We start from the raw sequence: 26,285 nt of genomic DNA on the forward strand, positions 1-26,285 counted from the left end.
TGTGAATCTGTAACCTTCCTCTAATACACTTCCACACACACACAATCCAGAAATAACTTGCACGTAAACACATGGGAATTTATCAGAATGTTTTATTTTTTATAGTTAGAATTATATCAGGTATAACAAAAATCACAAAATGTTTTAGACAAGTCTGGCTCAGTTCCTTAATGTTTTCCTTTTCTTTTTTAATACAGTAAAACGAAAAAAAAAAAAAAAATGGCAACGAACCTGAAAACAAACTCCGAGAGGTATCAATGGAACGCAAATTTGAAAACTCTTAATAATCTGCAATTCATCAATAATGACACAAATCGGAAAGGTCATAATTATCATAACAGCTAGGATGACTGGAATCATACACGTGTCACAATATCCTGTACCTCATGTAAAGCAAACAAATTTCATGTGTTAAATATACAGTACAAAGACATTCGGTTCATAAAAGTGTACTGACTCTGTTCTAAGCACCAATTTGTGAGATTAAATTCATGTTTTCCAACCTACAGATCATTTATACAGACAGAGAGAGACCGGGGAGGGAGGGGGATCAGCACCATTTTGAATCAGACGTTCCCCCGTAAGCCTCACCACATCAGCACAACAGAAAGATTTACGAAATATGCATGTCACTAGGTATACATTTCCATTACCCTTCAAATTGCGCAAATTGAAATTGCGAATTGAAAATACGCCTAATGGAAACGCGCCTTCAAGATAAGAGAAACATCACGGACGATCAATAAATACAAGGGTAAAGACAAGTAATTAAATAAAAAAAACAAAAACCAACAAAGAATAATTCAGTTACGATTCAATCCGATTGAGAAATGCATCGAAAGTCACAAGTTCGCAGGAATGTTTTCTTTTTTTGACTTGTACAAAAACGATTCACAAAACACACACAAGGTTTTCCAGACAAATGCAATCAAATAAGTTTTGGAATAAACCCGTATTTTTTGGAATAACTGTTACATATACTGTACCTCACGTGATATTTTAATGCTCTTAGAAAATGTCATTATCTATTTAATCAAATACCATGAAATCACCTTTTGTCTAAATGCATACCACAAGGCCCAAATGGTGTTAGTCTAGACTGTTAAAAAAGTTTTTCTTTCTTTCCGAAAACCCTTGACAACTTAAAAAAAAAATAGCACCCAGTCAAATATGCAAATACCATTTACAAAGGTCAGACTTGTAGTAAATATGACATGACCGAAACAACAGAAAAACAAAACGTAATGCCACTGCAATGGTCATCAGTTCCGAGAGAAATGAATCCCCTTGCTGTTATACATGTTGTATCAAAGCACCACTCATTCAGAGACACTGACTAACTGGACTGGACTGGTGACATCGTCTTCCATTTGCATAAAAAAAGTTAACTACATCAGTACCTGAATTAATGCACATGCTCAGCAAATCTTTGAAACATTTTTAAAAAGGAATCACAGCAGTTATCCATTGTGGATGAGTGACCTGATAGCCAAGTTCCACGTTATTGTTAAAGTCCAATGATGTAGCACCACTCTAGTCATTCTATAATCAGGAGCGTGAGAACTATCAGATGTCTGAGGGGAAGACGACTGCGCTGGAGAGACATCTGCTGATAGTATTGTAAACAATGTGAAGTAAACAGCGATTTGATTGGCTGTTCCATAAGTCTGCAGTAGTGGTTTTGGTAATAAAAATAAAAATAAGGAGAATGTAAGGTTTGTGCCGCTGATTTGGGGCAGGAGGGTGGGAGATTTGGTTATGGCTGTGTAGTTTCAGACATCAAGTTCATCTACAGCACGGGACTGGAGCCTAGGAAGAGAAAACTCATGCATTACAATTGCTGTGAAAAGAATGAAAATGTACTTGTTTAAAATGTACTTATAGTATCATAGTGGTCAATGACGAGGCCGTTGATGGATTATTTTATTTTAAATATGTCCAGGAAATATTATATATTATAAATTATATTATGCATACTGAAAATGAATCCTATTTTATAAAAACGAAAAATTCAAATATAATAAAAAAAATAGCATTACATATTGACATTTTATTTTAAACACACAGTTCACATTTCACAAAAATATTATACATTCTATTTTGCATACAGAAAATTTTTCAAAACTTTTCAAAAAATAAAATTAAATAAAAATATCTTATTTTGTTATTTTATTATTTTTAAACACATCAGGATCACATTTTACGAATTCTATTTAGCATAATGAAAATCAAGCCTACTTTTTAAATAAAAAAAATATATATATTATTGCATATTTTACTTTAAACATGTCCATGCCACTTTTCACAAAAAATATTCTGAAAATGAAGACTATTTTTAAAAAATAAAATATAATTATGTATTTATATTATATTTTTAATTTTATTTAAACATGTCCAGGTTTCATTTCACAAAAGTAATACACATTCTATTTATTATATTACTATTCTATAATTACTATTTAAAAAAAAAAATAAAAAAAAATAAAAACAAAATTAAATTGTATTTAAATATCATTACATTTTATTCTTATATTTTTAATTGAGTTTTTTTAACATGTTCCGGTCACATTTCACAAAATAATTATAAATTCTAGCATACTGAAAATGAAGCCTTTTTTTTTTTTTTTTTTTAAATTTATTATATTATATTATTACATGTTACACTAGTTCATTAGTGTGTATGAGAGTGTTTGTCTTACCAGGGTGAAGTTATCATATGTGTTCATGAGCTCATTGATGCGGTACTGCTCCAGCACCACCACCCCGCTCAGACTGGGGCTGTGCTCCCAAGCGCAGTCCTCACAGTGAACCACATACGTCTTCCTACTGCTGTTCTCACTGGTCACAAACAGTAGGTTAAACACCTCCACCTGTTTACACACACACACACACACACACACACACACACACACACATACATCAACAAGATACTACGACTTATGACAGAATATTATTTGATGTATTGAGTGCTGGTGGTCCTCACGTCGCACTCGTTGCAGTAGTACGCTGGCTCATCCTTCACCCTGCTCTGATAGGAGATCTTCTTGCCTGCAGACACCAGCTGGTCCCTCAAAATCTGAATGTGTTTGATGGATTGGAGTAGACAATGTCTGAAAGACAAGACAAGAAGGAGGTGGAACTATAAAATAATTGAATGTAGGTTTTAATGACACAAATAATGCAACGCCGCACTCACTTGATCATCTTAAATGTGTTTGGGTCTGTGATCTTGATTGTGCGGGCGACGTTCCAGGACACGTGAATCATGGGGACGATTGATTTGACTTTCTTGATCTCGTTCCACTCAAAACGTTCAAGAGCCAGCTGGTATTGATAGGCTGGGAAGACAAAGGGCATGATGCAAGAGCTGAAAGTATGCAGTAAATGTTTGGCGAATGTCTTTGGCGCCCCCTATCGTCACACTATAGGCTCACCATTTAAAGGGCCCACGTTCCAGGCAATGTTGTTGCACCAGCCCACAGCCTGGACCCAGTGCACAGTGCCAGCGTTGATCCACACGAGGTCACCAGGTCTCTGAATGAAGCGGTACACTGGGATGTTTGAACGATACAGATCCTCCAGAACCGGCCACCACGAGCCTGTCAGATAGTCCACACCATGCCTAACACACACAAGACATATTGCTTTATATTTAATAGCATTTGTCATTGTGCTAAGCCATAAAAATAACTGCCGTGTGTGATCCAAAACTTACTTTTCGCATAAGTCACTGATGGCTTTCCAGTAGTGTTCATGGACAGCAAACCACTCACAGTCTCCAGGGCCAATATTGATGTTCACTGAACAGAAGTTATTATTTTCCTGATGTCCTAGAGAGAGGAAATCAGACTTTCAGTTTTTTAAAAAAGTTTTGTTTTGTTTTATTTTAAACATGTTCAAGTCCCATTTAACAAAGTCTATGCAATATAATAAAAATAAAGTTCTGCTTTGGTTAAAATAAAAATAAAATAACATCTGATAATGATATTTTAATTTAATTTTAAACATTTTTACCTTTCACATATTCTATTCAGAAAAATTACAATTAAACCTGTATATATAGTTCACAAAAAATACACAAAATATATAATTTTGTCTATTTTAATAAATAAATGAATTTTTTTTTAATACATTTGGTATTTTATTTTATTGTTAACATCTTCAGGTAACGTTTATAAATTCTATTTATCATAATGAAAAATGAAGCCTTTTTAAAAAACAAATGTAAGTAAATAAAGGCAAATAAAAAAAATTATCATTACATATTTTTTTTAACGTGTCCAGGTCACATTTCACAAAAATATTATAATTTCTATTTTGCATACTGAAAATGAAGCATAAATAAGTAAATAAATATTTGACTGATGTCCTTAAGAGAAGATGTCAGACTTTAGGTTTGTGACCATGTTTTGTTTTGCTTTATTTTAAACATGTCCAGGACATATTTAAAAAAAGATCATACATTTTGTATGATGATGATGATGATGAAGCCTATTTAAAAAAAATACAATTAAACATTTTTCTCTATGATAATATTGTGTGTTTGAAAGAGTGTAAAAAGGTTTTGTTATTCTCAAGGAGACCAAACTTCTGAATGGTAGTAAAACCTGAAAAAAAAAAAAAAAAAAAAAAAACACACAAGGAAAACAACTTGGTAAATAAATTCAATAATGTCTTATTTCAAAGTAAGTTAGTGAGGGTTAGAGAAATCTCAAATGCACGAATACCTTGTGCGTATGTGTACACTGACCTGGTGTGCGGCTACCAGGGACCTTCATATAAAGTTGGACTGTGTTCATGCCCAGTATAGTTTGGCCAACGTGACTCAGCATGTTCGCGCTGGAGGACACGCGCATGAACGCAGGCAACTTCAACAGCTCCTGCAGCTGCAGCTTCCACCTGAAGACAAGTACGTACAGTCATTTACTCACACCAATGCAATTAATAATGACACTAATAAAAGCATAGTGAATGGGGTATATGTAGAACATCACCTGACAAAACCGGAAAACAGGTCTCATCACATTCGCTTGTCGGAAAAAGTGTTAAGAGCTGTACGAACTGATGGCAATATCTATGGAATTTTAAGGTAATCAGCTAACCTAGCTAGTTGTTATTGTTGGCGTATTATTCAATTTTAATACCCGAATATTAATTAAAAGAATAAAAATAAAAACGTTTAGATATCAATCTACATATGCGATGGACATCGGTTATTATTATCTTTGGTATATCCTTGGAAGGCATCTTGAGTTAAACAGCTCCATATTTAACAAAGCACATACAAAACACTTGAACCGGAAGCAACAAGACCCGTTTTATAGAATATGGAAGTCTGTTGCGCATAATCCCCATAGTCTCCCTGCCCCACATTATTTTATGGAAGATTGTCAACTAATGGCACAGTGATATCAAAGTGAACATCTCTCACCGTTTTGGGTCTGATAAGTCAATGTTGGTTCCAAATTTAATGATTTTTCCAATGGCTTTCTGCTCTGGGCTGTTAAAAAAGAAACTTTTCAGAGACAGCATTTAAAAAAAATAAACAAACAAAAATAAAATTCAATCTGGTCCTTGTAATAGCAATCTATATGTATTGTTATATGATAGTTTAACCATTAAACAATACTTTTTACTTTACCTGGATGCGGTGATAGAAGTCCCAGTGTTTCCTTGGGAGTTGGATTTTTTCACAATTTTTTCCCCTGATTTGTCTTCTTCATCCTCATCTTCACTGTCTTTCTCTTCCTAGAAATAAAGATAACTGTCAAGTTCTTAAATTTAATTTTAAGGATGTGTGTGTCTCTGTACCTAGAACTTCCAGGCGATTGCCTGGAGCCTCAGCATCATCAAACTGCAATACCCTTGCCCTGAGAGGGACGAGAAGGGACATTTCACGTAATCATTTGTCATTTCACTTAATATGACTTTACTGGGTGAGGCAGACTGTTATGCTGTCACCAGTGCTGTTTCCCGTTGAGGCTTAGATGTGACTCCAGTTAAGCGTGAGATAGAGTTGATTTCTGATCCCACTGAGGCACTCATGGTAACAATGTCTACCTGTAAGCTCTCCTGGAAACTGGATGCTTGGTACTGTGCGTATTTAGCGATGGTGGTGTGAGATCTGCTGCTTTCGCAGGGCCAGGTCTGGGCGGATCCTGAATGGTTCCAGTTCTCGTCTGCCGGCTGCTGCACCTGAGTCCTCACTTCCACTGCATGCTCAGAGTTGGCCTCCACCAGGGATTTAGTGGAGAACAGACCCAGATCTACCAGAAAGACAAGAATGTCATAGGCTACATTTACACTAATCCGGATACATTTGAAAACCATCTTTTTCTCTCTGTTTTTGACTTTTACCCATACTGAGACAGTGTTTTTGTCCTGCGAAAACTGATCTTTTTGAAAACAATGTTTAGTCATGTGACTGTGCATGTGTGTTTGTGATATATATTGTATTTTCTCACTGAGACGGAGGGATCCAGCCAGCCCTCTGATGACAGTAACAGCATTTTTAGGGTCTGTGCAGAATTGCAGCAGCACTGGAGAAAAAGCATCTCTTTTACTCTCTAGCTAAAAATACAAAAACAAACACATAGTCAGAATAACAGACATCAAACAGACAAGTTATATGGTTATTGTTTATCGTTACAACAACAATAAAGACCTCTAATGTATCCATATAACCTAATGTCTGACAGAGCATATGATTAATAAATAATAATAAATTACAGTACTTTAATAAACCTTATGAACTGATTGGCCTCAACTCACATAAATGCTCGGTGTTGGAGGGTTCAATTTGTCTCTGAAAGTAGGAGTCTCGTTGGACAGGGCAGGTTTCACTGAAAATGCTGGAAGCAGGTATGACTCCCGAAACTTGCTCTTGATATTTGCCCCTCTGTCACAGAAACAGAAAGTGTGTATGTGTAAATGCACAGAAAGAAATAACTGAAAAAAACTAAACGAAAAGACATGGTTCATATTCCCCATCAAAGTCATAATAATAATCAGTTTAGAGTTTTCAACACTGTTAATGATGCTAGGGTGTTGTGAATAGGTGCTAGGGTGGTGCCATGTGGTTCCTAAGTGGTTCTTTCAGCACATTGGTAACTTACTTGCAGGCTCGTATGACCTCAGCTGCGTTATTTTTGATGTTGATGGCATTGAGTGGCATGGTCTTCTGCTCGATCTCTGAGGCAATGAAAGTCTGCCGACCTCCGCTCTCAACCTTGACCAAACGGATCCTCAGTTCTTTCAAAGGAATTTTAGACAACTCCTGCAGATTAAGGAGATTGACCCGGTTCAGCAGCGGAGGTCTGCTGGAGGGTGTCACAGTAATAGAGGTTTGTGTGTTGGTTGTGGCAGATGTAGATGATGCTGTAGCAGATGTATCAGCCTTTAGTGGGTCTTCTTTCATGGCCTTTTTTTTAATGTCTGTCTCTTGTTCTCTCTCGACTTCTTTAGATTCTGTTTCTCTATCTTTCAAGTCACTTTTTTGGTTTTCTGGGACAACCCGTTTGTTCTTGATTTCCACCAAGTGCTCATTTAAACCTTCAGAGGATGAATCCTTGGTCTGTGTCTCGTCCTTCACTGTTTCCTTTTTATTCTCTCCTCCATTACTCTTTTTGGGATCTTCTCCTTTTACGTTTCTACCAGCTTTTCTTGGAGACCTCACTTGATCTTTCTGTCTGGCCCTGTCTTGTTCCTTTTCTCTCTCAATAGATGTGGGCCCGCTGACTTTCATAGCCTTTGACACAGGGCTGGAGTTTTGATTGAGCAGAAGCTCGCAGCTTTGTACTAGTTTAGCCTGCAGGGTGGCGGGAGACATTAGAGGTTCCTTCTCCTCCAGTGAAGTGCAGGTTGGGTCTTTAGCTGATTCAGCTACTTTGATCCCGACTTGTTCATCCATCTTCTGCACCTCAGCTTCCTCCTTTTCTTCTTCTATTTCTTCCTCTTTTGCACTGGTTTCCATTCTTTCATCCTCTGTTTTACTCTCTTTGTCCTTCTCTGCAGGCTGGATCAGTGGTGGTGTGACCTGATCTGGGATTTCTGTAGTTGGAGATGTGGCAGGTGGACTATGCTGGTCTGGAGGGTGGATCTCAGGACCCAAGGACAGAGATGATGAGTATTTCACCCCAACTAATGCACCAGGGGGTGGCCGACCAAATGGCCCACCCCTGTAAGTGTATCTATGACTGCCCATCGCTGAGGTTGCTGATTTGAATGTGTCCATTTGATGCAAGTGCGGTTTGTTGGGCTCAGAGCTGTTTGCTGCATCAGAACTACTATCTTTCTGCTCTCCTTCTCTCTTTTCTTCATCCTCTTCCTCAGTGTCTATTGCATTAGAGGACTCAGGAAGGCCGTACAATTTGGCCAGGTCATTGTGGCAATAGTCGACTCCAGTGTTGATCTCCACTGGGTCTCTAAGTGGAGATGAGTGTGTTGGACTAGGTTGTAGTACTGGCCTCCTCAGTACTCTAACCATTTCTCCCTCTTTCCCTTCCTCATCATCATCATCATCACCTAAGTCCGACACCGGAGAGCCCTGCCAGCTCAGAACAGGTGGGCTTGTTGGTGGGTCCAGCTTTAGGAGTTCTTCACTATAGGTGCAGTGAGCTGGTAGGAGGTCTGGGGCACTATGCAACCCTAAGACACCCTCCTTGGTTCGGATGGGTTCTTCTTCACAAACCTTCTGCTTATTGGGAAGAGTACATTTGGACCCGCCAACATCATGGGCCTCTACGCTGTCATCATCACTAGTGTCTACATGGTCAGGCTCAGAAGATTCTGATTGGTCGTCAACCTCTAAGGCTTTAGTATTGGCTTCACGGGTTGATTGGCATGAAGAACAATGGTTATTACTGACAGGAGGAGATGTAGAAGGTGGGATGAACCCTGAGGTGTGTCTAGAGAACTCTTGCTCTCCGTTATTGAGATGAAGTGGCTCAGACAGTAGGCCATCCAGGAGAGGTTCAGAATCACTGGGATACAATGTTCCTAAATTGGGAGATGCTGATTTCGAAGTTGGCATCTCACTCTTCCTGTCTTCATGCATTCCTTTTTTCCTCTCCTCCTTTGATCTTCTAGTTATCTGTCCCAACTTTCTGCCATTTTGATGTATGTTCTTCTTATCGTGCCCCTTTCTTCCGTCCCTCATCTTTTTCTTTTTCCTGTCCTCCATTTTTTTCTCCATCCGTTCTCTTGTGTCTAACAGCTCTACTTCCTTCTTTTTATCCTTCCTCCTTAAACGCTCCTTGTGCCTCCTCTTGGCATGAATATGTTTCAAGAGTTCAGTCTCCAGCTTGCTGAGGGAGCTCTCGTGGGTGGATTTGAATCCAGTCTGATGTTTAGAGTGCCTGCTCTTCTTCATTTCTGACTTCTGTGCCCTCTGACCTCTGTCTGAGGTTTGAGTGCTGGGTTCAGAAGGGGAGTCTGAGTCTCTCTGATTGTGTTTCTTTAACCCAATCTCTGGACTCCTCCATTCTGAACAATCTGTGACTCTACCCTCTGCACTGCTGTACGGCTGAAAGGGACTCTGTTGACGGCTAATATGTTTAGATGTGCTTGGCCGTTTTCTGTCCCCACTCACAGACTCTTGAGATTCCAGGCCAGAGGTGGTACGCCCCATCTCCTTTAAAGAAACAAATGACCAAACAATTCACAAATCTATACTAATACAAAAGAGCAGCTCAATATATGTGAATTGCTTTTTAAAATGTAATCGTTTTGGCTTTTACTGATAATTTATATGGACTTGACATTTAATTGATGGTCTTGCCTGGCCAGACTTCTGACTACTGATATTAAGTATTGGAGCTTATTCTGGCCAAGAACTCCCACTTATACAGTCTGTGGGTGTGTTGTCTGAGGCCGAGACTAGTTCTTTGAACACTGGGCATAATATTGAAAATTCTTCCTTCTTTTACTCACACTGCTGCCATGTTTTCCCGAGCGGCTCTGTGTTTTCCAGCCAGGCTGTGCTGTGTTGAATCTGGGCTGAGGTACTGAGGTGGCTGGGCTGCTGAAGGGGCCAGTGTGCCTCTGTGGTGGAGGGAGCTGGTGCTGCTGACTGGAAGGCACACTGGTGAGGTTTGCTGGTGATGGGCAATCCCAGCCCCCTTTGGCCCCATGGGGATGGGGGCCTGGATGATCTCGGACCGGATAATGGGGTTGCCCCTGTTTGGTGGGTTTCTTGCTGTGGAGGCCCTGGCTTGGGGCACTGTTGGGTGGTGATGGGATGGAATACGGTCTGTGATCTCTCATGACTGAATGACTGGACTCCTTTTAAATAAGTGAAAGAAGGATGATCATGAGCAGCACAAAGTATATAATTGTAAAAAAGAAGTATGTGATTAGGCCTGTTAATGTGTATTGAAGTTATAAAGTGTATAGAGTTATAAACCTTCCTTAAAGGGATAGTTCACCCAAAAATGAAATTTAGCCCATGATTTACTCACCCTCAGGGCATCCTAGGCGTGTCTGACATTCCTCTTTCAGACGAACATAATCACAGTTATATTTAAAAATTGTCCAGGCTCTTCCGAGCTGAATAATGGCAGTGAATGTCCCTGTTTTTGAAGCCGAAAAAAAGAGCCAGAGCCGTGTGGAGTAGTTTTATGATGGATGGATGCACTTTTTTTCGGCTTCAAAAACAGGAACACCATTCACTGCCATTATACAGCTTGGAAGAGCTTGGACAATTTTTAATATAACTCAGATTGGATTCGTCTGAAAGAGGAATGTCAGACACACCTAAGATGCCCTGAGGGTAAGTAAATCATGGGCTAATTTTAATTTTTGGGTGAACTATCCCTTTAAACTGCTCTTGTGTTCCAGGCATATATAGAAAATCAATTGTACAAAAAATACAGCTGAGACCACTGGTCTACCTGAAAACGAGAGGGGGAGGACCTCTTCTCAGACAGGCTCCAGGGCATCGAGCTTTTGTATGCTGGGCTCCATGGCCGAGGTGGATGTGATGGAGGTGGACGGTTGATGAAATATTTCTCTCTCGGGTGGAAATTCTGCAGAATTTATCAAAGAGTCATGCATTATCACTTAAGGATCTTCTGATTCGGACCAGCAGATGGTGTTTAAAGACTACTGCCTCTTTATAACCAAAACTTTTTGACTGACATATCACTTTATACTCAAAAACTAATATAAAAATATAAAAATTAAAAATTGTAAATGTAAATAGTAGCTGTCTTTGCACATGAATTTTAACAAGGAAAAAAACATGACTGACCTGATGCGAGCTGATGCTCCTGATCCTCTTGCTGGGACAGTCGTCTCGTGAAGGGGATGGGTTCCGGAGTGGTGGTGAGATATTGTGAGGTGCTGGACGTTTGAGAGAGGGCCCTTGTAAAGTCCTGGACTGAGTCGACGGTGTCCATTTCTCTCCCTGGGTCTGTGGGGGACACCCAGTGGAACGCTGATGCTGATGCGGACCCCCATACTGAAACAGGAAATAGCATCAAGTCAGTCAGGAAATTAAGAGTTCTTTTGTGTTTTGCTCATCTTTGATAGCACTGTAGCTCTATAAATTTGGATGCCCTCACCCTGTGTGGCTGGCTGCTGTGATTGTTGCTGCTAGAGAGGTGTCCTCCACACCCTGAGCTGTAGCTTAGGGTGGGGCGTTCTGGATTGTGGTGCTGGCTCTGTATTGGACCGCAGCCCCTCGGGACCCTCTGCTCCTTTTCGATGCCTCTGTCTCTGGGGTGCGTGTGGGGCCTGTCCCTGCTGAACCCTGGAGGTCTGTTTGTAAATAAAGAGGAATACTATCTATGAAGGTCACACAGTGTTAACAATGTGTGAACATATGTGACCCTGGACCACAAAACCAGTCTTAAGTCGCTGGGGTATATTTGTAGCAATAGCCAAAAATACATTGTATGGGTCAAAATTATAGATTTATCTTTTATGCCAAAAATCATTAGGATATTAAGTAAAGATCATGTTCCATGAAGATATTTTGTAAATTTCCTACCATAAATATATCAAAACTTAATATTGCTAAGGACTTCATTTGGATGACTTTAAAGGCGATTTTCTCAATATTTTGATTTTTTAGCACCCTCAGATTCCAGATATTCAAATAGTTGTATCTCAACCAAATATTGTCCTATCCTAACAAACCATACATCAATGGAAAGCTTATTTATTTATACTTATGTATAAATCTCAATTCTGAAAAATTGACACTTAAGAAGGTTTTGTGGTCCAGGGTCACATTCTCTCTACCATGTAGCATGTAAGACTGTGCGTGTCCAATCACAGTACATTGAAAACGTACATTAAAACACCTGGATGGCATGCTAGTAACATACTAACAACATAAAGAGTAACATAAGTAGAGGTATAAAAAGTGGTATAAAAACATTATACATTTTTATTACAAATTATTATGTATAAAATATATGTATAAATGTATAATATATAATAGTTATAATAAGTATATATTTGTTACAAATATTAAATTATATTAAATTCAAACTGTAAAATAGTTATTTTATTATAAAATATAACATGAAAATAAAAATATACAAAATATAAAAAACAAAAAAATAAATATAAAATAATTTACAAATATATAAAAACGTAAATAGTAATAATACATTGATTCACTAAATTATAATGTAGGTGTCACAAATACACATCAAACAAGTGTACAAGTGCTGCAGTTGCAATAAAGCAGTGACTGTGTTGACTATTACCAGTACAGTACATGTATAGGATGCAAATTGGGAATTAGCCAACAAGTCAGAACTATTAGAGCAGAAAAGAATGACTGACCTGTTGTTATAAGCTTTATTTGGGTAGCTTCGTCCTGCTGTGTAGTTTTGGGATGGGGATTGATAGTTCCCTCCACTGCACCTGAAAACAGAAGAACTGATGATTTAAAAACTGTAAGATATACACAATAAAACAGTGTTCAATTAATGAATGCAAATGTGCGTGGAGGATGGATGACCTGGATGGAGGGGACCAGTGCCGGTTGCTGCCTGGGGCCCATGGTGCTCGATTCGGCCCAGAAGAGGGGAAGGAGTCCCACGAGTTACGTCCAGAATACTGCTCTGCTATGTGATACATTCAGCCTGAGGCGAGACAAACGCACACATACAAAAGCGAATAACTGTAGCTGTTGACTCGTGATGCACCTTGTTCTGGAGAGAAGAAAGTGTCCTGTGAATACTCACCGCACTGATGAGTCTGAGAAACCCTCCACTGCAGATCTCAACAGAGATCACTACACTTTGCCTCGCTTTCGATTTGAGCTTTTCTGAATGAAAGAATGAGAGAAAAATAAATAACAAGGATGAATAAAATTGAAAGCATCCTTTCATAATATCACATGATAACAGTAATGCCTTGTTTTGAATCATTTTATAGGAACATTAGTAGTTTGGATTGTCTTTCAAATGTAAATCTAGAGTATTTTTCACCCAACAAATATCATTCAAGTCCATATTAAACGATGCAGGACCAGTTACTGGTTTAATTATAAAACTTAGGGTTAGGGATCTGACAAACCTTTAGTATAAGCAATATCAACAGTCGTGTTTGATGTAGTACAGTACACAGGAGATTAGAGACATAAAGACAGACGGAAAGTGAGGGAGGGAGGGGACAGCAGAAAGGAAATCTTCAGGATGTGCTCTTGTAAATGATGGTCAATATCAGTTTCCTGAGAGAAAAGACAATATGGCTCCATGGTAGCCACAAGCATCTACACTCTATAGCATATTTGTGGCTACCATGTATAATGTGCTGCACAACACAACGTCCTTAACTGTCAAAGAAATAAATCTCATTGTGATCTTCATGTCGCCCACACACCTAACACACCTTTGAAGATTTTCTAGCACCAGACTGACGCTTCCTCTAGATTTGACTGAGGCAACAGATCAAACGTTCAACGCTGGAACAAGTTCAACCTGAAGCATCTGCAGCAATCCACAGGCTCCTGTTCGTCTTATCTCTGCCCCCCATGCTCCACCCCACCCACACCAACTGTCCTTTATCATCGGAAGAAGCGTAACAAGTGTGCGAGTGTGTTTGAGGTTAAAGGAGGGCATTTGTGCTCTTTTTGGTCCATTAATAGCTCTGCTCTCATACTGTAAATCTCCAGTTGTGCATTCTGGTTCAGATCAGGACAGAGCAACTGCAGGCACTTTGTGTTTGTTAAAGGGTGTCTCACCTCTTATCTGCATCTCATAATAGCACATTTAACACATACTCAGTTGAACACACACGCTTGAACTTTGACACATTCGCTAGATGTATAATACATGGTAAGCATTTGTATGTTTCTCTCTCTCTCTCTCTCTCACACACACACTCATACACACTGCCGTAGCACATAAAAAACACAACATCTATTATGTTGAGAGCTCTTGTTTCTCATAAACAGCAAAGAGATTAAATGGAGAACACATGGAGACTTTTGCCTAGAAATGTCACATGCGTCTCCTCTAGAATTTCAGAAGAGATCTGAACAATAGGCATGTTTCAATCCATAGCCTATATTTTAATGCACATTATGCAATATTGCCAAGTTGTGAATAATATTCCCAAAAAGGGCAAAAAACATATACGCTCACTTGAAGCCATTTTTTTTCTTGGTAAGAAAACATGCACACAAACTACGATGGAAACACATTTACTGAATACATTCCAAGATGTGTATCAAAAAAGTCATGTGATTGAATGTATCTGTTGATGTATGCTGAAATTCTCCAATCATTTAGTCCACTTAAACCCCACCCCTTTCTTACAATCGTCATTCTATTCAGATCTGGCTCCATCCAATCAACAACCAATGAACTGAACCAAGTCTCCACCCTAAATTTTTTTCTACTGATAATTTGTTTCACTTTAATGTACGTCACAATATGGAAAAAAGATCTGTCGCTACTTCTGTTTCATTGCGACTTTAAATTAGGATTCGAAAAAATAGTAATTAAAAAACAGAGATTTCAATATAAATCCAAACACTTCTTATCAAACTCTTCAAAGACCTATTCTATCTTCATTATTTTTTTAGCTCAGTATGCTTACTGCATGTCAACTATTGTCTCGTTTGTTTTTATCTTCTCTGATCGTAAGGAAATGTAGGATACACATCTGAGACAAAGCTGATACTTCAACGAATCTTAACTAGAGCCAAGTCTCCTGAGCTTCGAAAAACACCTCTGTGAAATTTCCTTTTTATTCGCCAACGTTCATGTGAGCGTCCTGTCCCATTGTAATCAAATTTTAAAGCAGACCAACAATGCACTGTCAAACAGGTTGAGTTATATCAGATTACACAAACCAATCCAAGTACATCGCACCTGTTCAGTCCAAACCAGACTCTCACAGCGTACTTTCACCAGTGAGGATACAAAACACAATAATGCAAGACCGACGTGCACAAGTGGGTTGTGTATGCCAATGTTTTTATGACATGCTGCTAATGTAGGTAGCCATAGAAACCCAGCAAACTGTTCCATTGGAAAGGAAGTGGTTCTAACTTCCTGTAAAAATGTGACACTGTTGTGCAGTTGTGGTCATGACCTCACATGCACACACTGCTGAAAAATATGTTTTACAAATGTGTCTGAAACGTCTTCCCTACATCATTTTTTTTTCAAGTGGTTCAATTGTGATTATGGTTGTTATCAGGCCTCATTGGGATGCATGAGAGAAGAGTCCCACATCTCATGGATGAATACAGCTTCTTTGCATTACATTCAAATGAGGTGCGATGCAGACTGACAGTTGGAGAATCACCCGAAGAGCTTCCACTCATGCATCTTTCTCTTACTATAAGCTTTTATGAGTATCTCCAGTTTCAAACACATGCACTTAAATTAAGAAGGAATTACATTAGAAAATAATGGGCCAAAGGCTGTCCAGCACTGTTTGTCTTAAGTTTCATTTTCTCCCATATCTTGCTCTCCTTAATTTAATCGAGTCCATATTGGCAACTACAGTAATTCTGCTTTGTATCATAGTTCTACAGGGATCATATATTTTTTTCTCTGAGGCATACGTATAATGTTAATCAAGGTTTTTTGCACTAAAACACTCATAATTTTAGTATATGTATTTAGTCAATATTCTACTCTCTGTCTGAATTAAACAGGCCATTTTTGCTGTTGTGCCTTTAAGCCTCATATGTAAACTGACTTTTTGCATATGAAATGAGTAACAGCAGGTATGCGGTGATATGTAATTTAGTTAGCGCTTCCCTGTTTCTTAAAATGAGCCTGCATTACATTGTGACAGATACTAAACATACAGATACTGAATTTGCTACATGAACTGTGAAAATCAGGCGGAAATGTTTAAGGATCTTGTTAAAAATCAACTTTTGGATGATTAGTTTTTGGACCCGTTTAACTTACAAAGTTCCAGAAAATTGGATGATATGACCTTTTAAAGGTCAAAGGTCAAATTTAAAGGTCAAACCCCCCAAATAGAGTTTGATACTCCATAGAGAGCCACATAGTCTAGAATCCACATTGATTTCACTGATGCGAACGCTTCACAAAACTCAACAGTAAAGCCAGGAATCCAGTCGAAAACATACGGTGACCGTCCATCGGAAACAGATATCTCACGAGAGCAGAGGGGAACCACAGCAAGAATCAAACAGCCGGAAAGTGAGAGGAAGAGTGGGAAGGAAAAGATAGGGGCGCCACTGCTGTTGGGGCCAGCGAGATTGAGTTACTGGCTGATATACGAGTGAAATTCAGACTCAGTATTCAGTGAAAAACCCCACGCACACTGCAGACGTAAACAAAAGCGGCTAGGCCAAACTATGAGGGGTTTCCTGTTTAAACAACTAAATTAGATGTGTTGTGTGTCTTTTTATCGAAAGCAAAATGCAGATGGTGTTACAGACACAAATACAGAGAACAAACTAAAATGGCACATATCTTATGAGAATTTGAGGTTTTGTTGATCAGTTTCAGTTTCAAACGCAGAACGACATCCAGTTTCAAAACCAGAATCAGTTGGACGTCTTTTACTGACGTATTCCACGTCAAGCAGGACTTTGTTGTGGAGAAAACGGTCTTTTAAAACAGATGCTGATGTGGGACCATCGGTGTAACCGTGCGAACATGATTCTACTACACGGTCAAAAAAATCAGTCACATTTTCTGAGAGAGTAATTCTCACAGGATTTCTGTCTCTATGTCTTGTTCTCACATCCAGCTTTCACTCTTAAGTTGTGGTGCCATTGACGCTTGCAAGTCGTTCAAAAATTGACGTGCTATTGCAGCTGTTGGGGTTACAGTCAGTGGGTTTATGAGTTGATATCCAATCTGAGAGGCAGATACTGACATGTACACATATCTCATATTACTTTAAATAAACAGAGACAGAGACTCGCTCTCACATATGAGGTTTATATCAGATCAAGAGTGTGTGTTGTAACAGGCTGGATGCTTTTGGCGGATTTAGGTCATTAAACATAGGGCAGCTAGGGACTAATTTGATAGAAAATACCTTTGATGTAAGGTAAGCCTGTGAGAAAATAAAAACATACAAACTCTCATAGAAGTCTTCTTTTGAAACATACTCACACATATGCACGCACACACTCTACTCCTGCCCGTTAAAGGAACAGTGGACCCAAAAATGAAAATTGGTGCAAATGATGTTTGAGTGAGATCATGAAGTGTTCCATATGGCTTTTGCACTATATTACAAGTCTCCTGAAGCCACATAATAGTCTTCTGTGATTTGGTGAGAGGAACTCAAGTCATTATTCACTGTTGTAGAACTCAAATATCATTCACCCTTGATGAATGAATGGATTTTGGTGTCACTGACAACAATTCTGGCTCAATGCTTCTTTACACAATTGCAAATGAGATTTGAGAGATGAAGAGTGATATTTTCATTGAGGATGAACTGAAATTGCATTCACTTCATCATACTCTATGCTTTCAGAAGACGTACTAGCCACATGTACCACTTAACAGTACTTTTATGACCCTTTTTTGTCACTTTCCGAACTCCCCTTGTCAATATATGGTAAGCTTTCAATATCTGGAAAAGAACAATGTGATTCTTCAAAATATAATCTTTTGTGTTCCACAGAGAACTGAAAACCATTCCAGTTCCAGTGAATTATGGCTGAATTTTCTCTTTAAATGCAAAACTCTCTGTAACACACTTGAAGTTTGCAGGAAATCCCAATGTTAAGCAGATATTTACATTACTCATTCAACTATTTTCAATTCTTTTACAACTGTTGGGGATATGCCAATGCTTCCGTTTCTCTTCTCTCTTATGCTGCTAATTCTGCTGCTAGCTTAAGTGCTGCTAATGAATTGGGCCAACAGGGATGACAGGTGACCATGGGGCCCCGCAGGAGGGTAACGTAATGCATGCATGTGGGTGTTCTTTGGCAGATAACAGAGGAAATCTCACTCATACAAAGAGTTATGGATGATACTGCTCGTAGGGAGGTTGTCTGAGAAAGTTCACTACAGACACACACACACACACACAAAGGCGGTGTCTTTTATTAGATCTGTGTTGAGCCATAATGGCAGAGATCAAGATCGCCAGCTATAATAACCTTACTTCCTGTACAAAAGTATTCACCAGAGACCGGCTTGCTATTATATCACACACACACACACACACACACACACACACACACACACACAACTGCATTATGTACAGAAGGATCTCCTCTGCAGCTAACTTCATAATTCACTTTGAGTTGTAGAGACTTGCACAGGATTTATTGCAAAACATTCACAGTCAGTCACATTACTGCACAAAGTAAAGTAAAAGAAACCACAAGAAGCACAAAGACAGAAAAATTGAGCCGGAGGGGCCGGTATTTAAGTGGCATGGAGAGGAGAGATGAGTGTTTCTCTCCTGGGACGCACAAGCGTTCTTACCTTGCAGGTCAGAGAGGAAGAGAAGGGCACTGCTTCCTGTTTGCCCACTGCTCGAATGCAGTGTACCTTTAAATGTTTCACCCTTTACCTTTAAAGGTACCGGATGACAGCGCTGACAAAATGTGTATACGCTCTGTCTCTCTCTCTCCCTTTCTCGCTCACACACACACACTAAAAGAATGATAGGACTTACTTACTAAACGCCACTGAGAGACAGGAAGTGAGCTTCTATTGTCAAAAAGGCGAGTGTGCCTGATCCATTCTGTCTTGTCCTTTCGTACCTCTCTCTCGCTCAACACACTCTCTTGCTTTCTCTCACATTTGCACCCTCTTCTTCTGCCTTCTCCTTCAGTAGACAAAGAAAGGGAAGGAATGGTACGAGAAAGCAGAGAGAGAAATAGAGGGAGAGACAGTGAAAGAGGTAGAGAGAGTGGTGTTGAGAGATGATAGCCCAACCCCCTTCTACCAGCCAGTCTGCTTTCATTTATTTTCCCTGTACAGCCCCTCCCCCACCTCCACTCTATCCTCATTTTCTCCCTCTCTCTCTCTCTCTTCACACCTAAAGAGTACAGTATGTGTTTCCAAGGAAACCAGTCATAAACTCTGCTCACTGCACATCAGCTCAATGCTACAGAAGATGTTCTGAGCTCAAAACAACGATCTCACCTGAGAAGAAAAACACATGCAAACATGGAGTGCACGAGAGTTCCTGAGGGAGATTACGTGCAATTGAGAATTTTGCATGGCTGCTTATGAAGATTTATCTGTGTGGACCGCATTGTCTGATTTATTTTGTTATTTGTTTAGTGACTTTAGATATGAGGGTGTGCATGTTGTTCAGATGACTTTCCCTCTTCTGCACGTACCACATACAAACCTTGCAGAGTAAATAAGATTTTGTCCACCTGGAAAAAAATACAGTTGCCTGACTGGTAACAAAAAATTCTTACTATTATTGAGAAGTGTAAAGAAATGTGTTCTTATTGTAATACATGGTAATCTTGGTAATTTTATGTCCAAAAACCTACTCTACGCAAGTATGTGAATTCCTAAATGTTTCAGAACGCAATTCAGAATGCATCACAAATACATTTGAACATTCCTTGAGGAATTCTCATTATTGCTACAAGGCACCTCTACAGTCGGTCTTCTCTTTCAGAGTAAGTTAAGCTGATATGGCTAAGCGGTTTTAAGAGAATCTTGCTGAGCAAGTTAGTTTAAAGGGGTCATATGATGCGATTTCAAGTTTTCCTTTCTCTTTGGAGTGTTACAAGCTGTTCGTGCATAGATATGCTATAGTGTCAAGGTAGCTAAATAAAATCCAGTTTAATGGCACAGACATTTGAGGGTAACTCCTTTAGTACAAGTATAAAAACATGTTAAGGAACTGTACACTTGCAGTGGGTTGGCCAAGCACTTTCTGCAATTGAGTACTTTGCAGAAGTAAGTTAGTTTCTAGCCAAGTTCTTGTAATTTACCTTTTTTCTCCGTCAGTTTGAATAATTTGTTAAAATTGGAATTGGATTTCACCTTGTCCTGTTATAATGTTAATAATTTAACTTTAACAATGTTGAGATCAGAGTGTTTAAATCAGACGTTTCAGATAAGACATTTGATATCAAATTGTTAAAATCAGAGGTTTGAGACCAGAAGTCTAAAATCATACTATAGCAGTTAGACAAGATCAAACGTTTGAGATCAGTGTTTTCATCAGAAATCATACGTTTTATATCAGACTGTTAAAATCAGAGGCTTGAGATCAGAGTTCTGAAATCAGAATGTTGCACAGAAGAGATCAGAAATTTGGTTTAGATTAGATTGTTCAAGTCAGATGATTGAGACCAGAAGCTTGATATCAGACCGATGAAATCAGAGGTTTGAGATCAGAAGTATCAGGCATTTGCATTTAGACAAATAAGATCATAAATTTGAGATCTGCTGTTAGAAAGTGAAGATCAGATGAAAGAATCTTAGAGTTACTTGGCAGCCTGACAGTAAACCAGTCCAAGCAGATATGATACGTGAAGCAGATTCGACAGAGGTAGAACTACTGTACACAGCTAGCTGACGAGCTCCAAAACGATGGTGGTCCAGTAATGTCAGCTTCCTCAGAACCACAGATTCCCATATGAGGTTGTGAAGTGCTTGGATTGGATGTTTCCAAAACCAAGTTTCCTTCATTCCTAAACCATAATAACCACCACCATTGCGACTCAAACAGCTGGACCACTGTGGTCCAAACCAGAACCAAGCATAATGTTTCAATTTACCGCTGAGCTGTAAAAGGTGCTCAGTATGCATGAGAAGGTTAAAAGGGTGGTTTGTGTTTAATTTCAGAGTGCTATAATTACATATTTAGGGTGTTTTTGCTTAGATTTAACACTACACTCTTCAAGTAACTTAGTAACTTTCATCTTTCCAAGGTTTCAGCAGACACTTAGTAAGTATGTGAGGAAAAACAAACCTGGTCGAGGTTCAGCACATACAAACTTGGTCTCCAAAAACACAGCTGAATCAAATATCTAAGCTGTCCTCACAAAAGATTAATTCTGCAGTTACAGAATTCCTATTTCTGTGTTTGAACTCTGTTTTGGGTTTCAATTCAGGAAGGTTCATTTCAGTCTACAAGGTTACAAAGCACAACAGATCTCATTTAACGGACATCACGGTTTCATTCATTACAGCTCTAGCAAATGACTCGGGTTAAGCATCTATTTTTAGAAGGATATTTTAGCAGCTCACGGTTGCTTGTGGTAAAGCTCCAGTGAATGTAGGTCAGTATGTGGAGATAACCACGGCATGTGTGTCATTAAGCCCCCTGCAGGCCTGTGCAAACAATAGCCTGCCAATGCCCCCCCCCCCCGGAAACATTTACAGTATACAGTGGATTGATTTTAAGTAAACACAGTAATTTTCATTACCATACTTCCTCTATGAGTTGACATTATGCCGTTTTCTAAAAACCAGTGCATTTTGAGGCAACGTTTGCATCTTACAATATGAAAACTAGCATGCCGTGGGGATTGTAATCTCATGATGGCATTTATTTAATCACATGGAACCAGAGAGACAGTGTAAGCGATACCAGTAACTACAGTTGCCGGCGATGATGTGAGGCAATACATCTGTAATGCTTTCAGACACACACACACACACACACACACACACACACACACACACACACACTGCTGTGAGAATAATGAATGACTGCTTTAGTGCGGATCAATGTGCACGTAATGCACATATACACAACATTTAGGTATATGGAAACACATGCCCATGCTAATTTGCACATAAAAACCCCATGCATGTACCTCTAAGTATTATGAGATGTTCAGAATAAAGAGATGATCTTTACTTTCTTGATGGTCTTACCTCCTCTTCTTTTCTTTCACGTCCTCTTTTTCTCCCTTTTTTCCTCCTATGTCCTTCAAAGCAAATCCAAACCTTTCCTCTCCCTTCCCAAGTAAATCCTGTCGACTCTGTTCCCCACTTCTCTCCTCCCTCTTTCCCCTCTCCTCTCCTCTCCTCTCTCCGATTCTCACAGCAGACTTATCCACGTGCACAGCCTGGGGGCGGAGCCACTGCTTGCTGCTCCTGTACTCTGCTCAGTTGTCAATCATCTCACTTCAGCCAATCAGAAGAGAGCAGCCTGTGTCAGTCAAGGGATGCCAGCGAATATGAGCCTTGGAGGTGGGGGGAAAAAGTGGGAGAGAGAGAGTGTGTCTGCCTTGTATGTGTGTGTTTTGGAACAAGGCCAACACACTGTGTGCTATTTTTAAACCTCACTGTAGGGTGGCAAAAGACTCCATTTTCTGAAAGAATCGGGTATATTTCAAAGCCCTAAAAATATCTATATGCTCAATTAAATCTGTTTTGATTTAAGAAATATGAAATTGTGGAATTCTTCATGGGATAATTATGGTCTGTAATGGTATTTTGATGTAACTGTCTCTCCATGTAGCAATGGATGGGGTTGCTACAGAGTTTTTAATGGACTAAAAACTGCATTGATACCATATTAACAATTCTGAGCTCAGCTAGATTATACTGATACATATAACAACACCAGGGTGTTGCTATGTGGTTGTTTGGGTGTTTGCTTACCGAACTCAAATCAAGAAAGCTCTGAAATTGGTTGCTTGTTCAATGTAAGTCTATGGCATGAGAATTACAAGTGTGACCTGACATGAGGAAAAAAAAACTTGTCTGATATGCAGAAAGTTTTCAGCAGGAGATTAAATGTGATAGGAGATGATAGGCACTAATTATGGCAAGCCGTTTTAGCTTAAAATATTCCCAGCATTACTCGTCGTAATTGCATTTTTACTAGTAACAATTCAATTAGAGAGCTCTACAATTAAATTATTACTAGTAACAATGCCAATCAGAGAGCTCTCTAATTCAATTTTTACTAGTAACAATTATGATTAGAGAGCTCTCTAATTCAGTTTTTACTAGTAACAATTCCAATTAGAGAGCTCTACAAATGAACTTTTGCTAGTCACATATGTGTCACGAATCCGGTCCGTGACCTTCCGGCCGATTGACACCAGAGGTCGCTCTCCCATTACATTGACTCTCACACCACACAGACTGTTACACATCACCCTGGACTGCATTTCCCATCATCCATTGCACTTATTACACACACACAGCTGCTTCCAATGAGAAACGCTTTATAAGCCATGGACTTCCTCGTTCTCACTGCCGAGTATTGTTTAGCATTTATCGCTCACCTAGGGATAGCTACTTTACGGAGCCTGCTCTATCTTTCCCAGTTTATTCGTATTCTTAGTCTTGCCTTGCCTGTTTTTTCCCGTGTTTTGATTCTCGCCTGTGTATTTCGGATTACCCCCTTCGTCTTGCCGTTTGAACTCTGCTTGCCCCCTGACTGGATTATTGCTGTGTACCTGGGTTATCTCTCTTTGCCTTGCCCTGTTGGATATTGTTCACCGTCGATCGACCCATGCCCGTTTACTGGACTGCTCTTATATTTTGCCCGTACCATACCTGTTCGCTGGTGTTTCGACCCTGCCTGTGTTTGTGACCACGTCTTTTAAATAAAAGCTTGCATATGGATCCGCATGCCACTCGTCTCATCGGCTCCATTACAATATGTCTCCATTGACTTCCATTCATTTTTAATTGCAGAGCTCTACAACTGAATTTTTACTAATAACACTTCCAATTAGAGAGCTCTCTAAATAAATTTTTACTTGTAATAATTCCAATTAGAGAGTTCTCTAATTTAATTCTTACTAGTAAAAATGCAATTACAGGGCTCTATAATTAAATTTTTACTAGTAAAAAACACATTAAAGATATGTTTAATTGCAGAGCTCTGTAATGAATTAAAGAGCTCTCTAATTCAGTTCTTACTACTAAAACTGAATTAGAAAGCTCTCTAATTGGAATTCTTACTAGTAAAAATATATTTAGAGAGCTCTCTAATTGGCATTGTTATTAATTAGAATCTAATTGTAGAGTTCTCTAATTGTATTGTTGAATTGAATAGTTACTTGTAAAAATGCAATTACGATGAGTAACGCTTGGAATATTTTAAGCTAAAACGGCTTGCCTTACACTAATAGGTGATAGTGATAAGTGAAAGGAGCAGAAGACAAGAAAGCAATAAGATAGGAAAAATAAGAATAGTAGACGGTAGGATAGGATAGGCCAGAATAGGGATAGCATAGGTCAGGACAGAACAGCATTAGGAACAAGAATAGGAAATGCAAAGGATATGAAAAAAATCATATGAATAGGATCGTATGGATATAGGACAGCAATATAAATATAAATATAAATATAATAGAATAGAATAGAACAGAACAGAACAGAACAAGACAAGATATAAAAGGATAGGATAAAAGGACAGGATATGATAGACAACAATAGGAATGGAATAGAATAGAAAAAAGGCTAGGAAAGCATAGGATAAGACAGGATAGGGCCTGATAGGAAAGAAAAGAACATAAAATAGAATAGAATATGGCAGGATAGGACAGATTAGAATAAATATGACAGGATAGGATAGCACAGTAGTAAAAATACGAAATATGACTATGAAAAGCATAGGACATGAGAATAGACTAGAATAGAATAGGACTGGATCAGAAAGAACAAGAAAGAATGGGATAAGACAGGAAAGGTTAAAAATGGGAATAGGATATAATAGAACAGAACAGAATACAATAGGGCAGGATAGAATTGGATATTTATAGGATAGCAATAGGAGTAAGAAAAGAATAGAATAGAATAAGAAAAGGCAAGGCAAGAACTGTGTAGGGAAGAGTATGAATAGGTTAATGAAAATAATATGATTAATAGAATAGAATAGAATCTGTCTGGCTAGAATAGAATAGAAGTGATGATGATGATGTGAGGTGTAGCCAAATACGGTGTCCCATACTCGGAATTTGTGCTCTGCATTTAACCCATCCAAGTGCACACACACAGCAGTGCGTAGTGAACACACACACACACAACCGGGGAGCAGTTGGGGGTTTGGTGCCTTGCTCAAGGGTCTCACCTCAGTCGTGGTATTGAGGGTGGAGGGTCACTTCCCCCACCTACAATCCCTGATGGTACCGAGACTCAAACCCTTGACCTTTGGGTTATAAGTCTGACTCTCTACCTATTAGGCCACGACTGCCCCTGAATAGAATAGAATAGTATGGAATAGGAATAGGACAGGATTCGATACGATAGGAAAGAATGGGGATAAAAAAAGAATGGTAACAGGAAAGGAGATATTTTAAGAGAAAAGACGAGTGTGAGATATGAGAATAGATTCTGAGAATAGAAAATAGCAAAGTTGGAAATGGATGGACTGGATATGATAGAACATAATAGGAATAGGTTATATGATACAAAAAATATGATGGTGACATTTGAGTATAGATGAGAAATGTAGAGCATAAGACAGGACAGGATGACATAGTAGAGGAGAGGAACAGAAGGGAACAAGATGATAGAAGAACAGAGGGGAACTCAAAATGCTTGTGCATTCCTGGCAGTGTCTGGTCACAGCCACTGTGCATTCCTTTGAATAGACTAGAAAACTTTGTTGGCATTAGTGGAAGTGCATTAGCATGGTTCAAATCGTACTTACCTGACTGCCATCAATTCGTAACAGTGAATGAAGAGGTATCATATCAATCACAAGTGCAGTATGGAGTACCTCAAGGCTCAGTACTAGGGCCATTACTTTTCACGCTTTACATGTTACCCTTGGGAGGTATCATCAGGAAACACGGTGTTAGCTTTCAGTGTTATGCTGATGACACTCAGCTCTATATTTCATCGGGCCCGGCGAAACATACCAATTTGAAAAACTAGCGGAATGCATAGTCGATATAAAAAAACTGG

General features: G+C 39.0%; 1 protein-coding gene across 12 annotated transcripts in view; it reads right to left on the bottom strand.

Annotated features, from left to right (window-relative positions):
* Positions 1–553: 553 nt before the first annotated feature.
* The window catches only part of kdm6bb (lysine (K)-specific demethylase 6B, b), a 27,788-nt gene continuing 2,056 nt past the window's right edge, over positions 554–26,285 (bottom strand). Inside the window, exons 1-21 of one of the 12 annotated variants that reach the window (XM_016555282.1) lie at positions 22,307–22,477; positions 13,200–13,282; positions 12,974–13,097; positions 12,796–12,891; positions 11,562–11,757; positions 11,249–11,458; positions 10,890–11,024; positions 9,931–10,281; positions 7,116–9,631; positions 6,772–6,898; positions 6,465–6,570; positions 6,061–6,266; positions 5,642–5,748; positions 5,432–5,500; positions 4,751–4,899; positions 3,716–3,830; positions 3,435–3,622; positions 3,197–3,338; positions 2,984–3,110; positions 2,700–2,870; positions 554–1,809 (exon numbers count right to left, since the gene is read on the bottom strand). In XM_016555282.1, coding sequence (XP_016410768.1) covers positions 1,786–1,809; positions 2,700–2,870; positions 2,984–3,110; positions 3,197–3,338; positions 3,435–3,622; positions 3,716–3,830; positions 4,751–4,899; positions 5,432–5,500; positions 5,642–5,748; positions 6,061–6,266; positions 6,465–6,570; positions 6,772–6,898; positions 7,116–9,631; positions 9,931–10,281; positions 10,890–11,024; positions 11,249–11,458; positions 11,562–11,757; positions 12,796–12,891; positions 12,974–13,092 — 5,154 coding nt within the window. In that variant the 5' untranslated portion in view covers positions 13,093–13,097; positions 13,200–13,282; positions 22,307–22,477 and the 3' untranslated portion in view covers positions 554–1,785. Of the gene's footprint in view, positions 1,810–2,699; positions 2,871–2,983; positions 3,111–3,196; positions 3,339–3,434; positions 3,623–3,715; positions 3,831–4,494; positions 4,608–4,750; positions 4,900–5,431; positions 5,501–5,641; positions 5,749–6,060; positions 6,267–6,464; positions 6,571–6,771; positions 6,899–7,115; positions 9,632–9,930; positions 10,282–10,889; positions 11,025–11,248; positions 11,459–11,561; positions 11,758–12,795; positions 12,892–12,973; positions 13,098–13,199; positions 13,283–18,911; positions 18,978–19,104; positions 19,344–22,286; positions 22,482–26,285 lie in introns of those variants that run through there. The other 11 variants (XM_016555278.1, XM_016555277.1, XM_016555289.1 and 8 more) reach the window with 11 other exon arrangements.

The sequence above is a fragment of the Sinocyclocheilus rhinocerous genome, unplaced genomic scaffold (assembly GCF_001515625.1).
Source record: "Sinocyclocheilus rhinocerous isolate Xijiao unplaced genomic scaffold, SAMN03320098_v1.1 scaffold1127, whole genome shotgun sequence".
NCBI lineage: Eukaryota > Metazoa > Chordata > Actinopteri > Cypriniformes > Cyprinidae > Sinocyclocheilus > Sinocyclocheilus rhinocerous.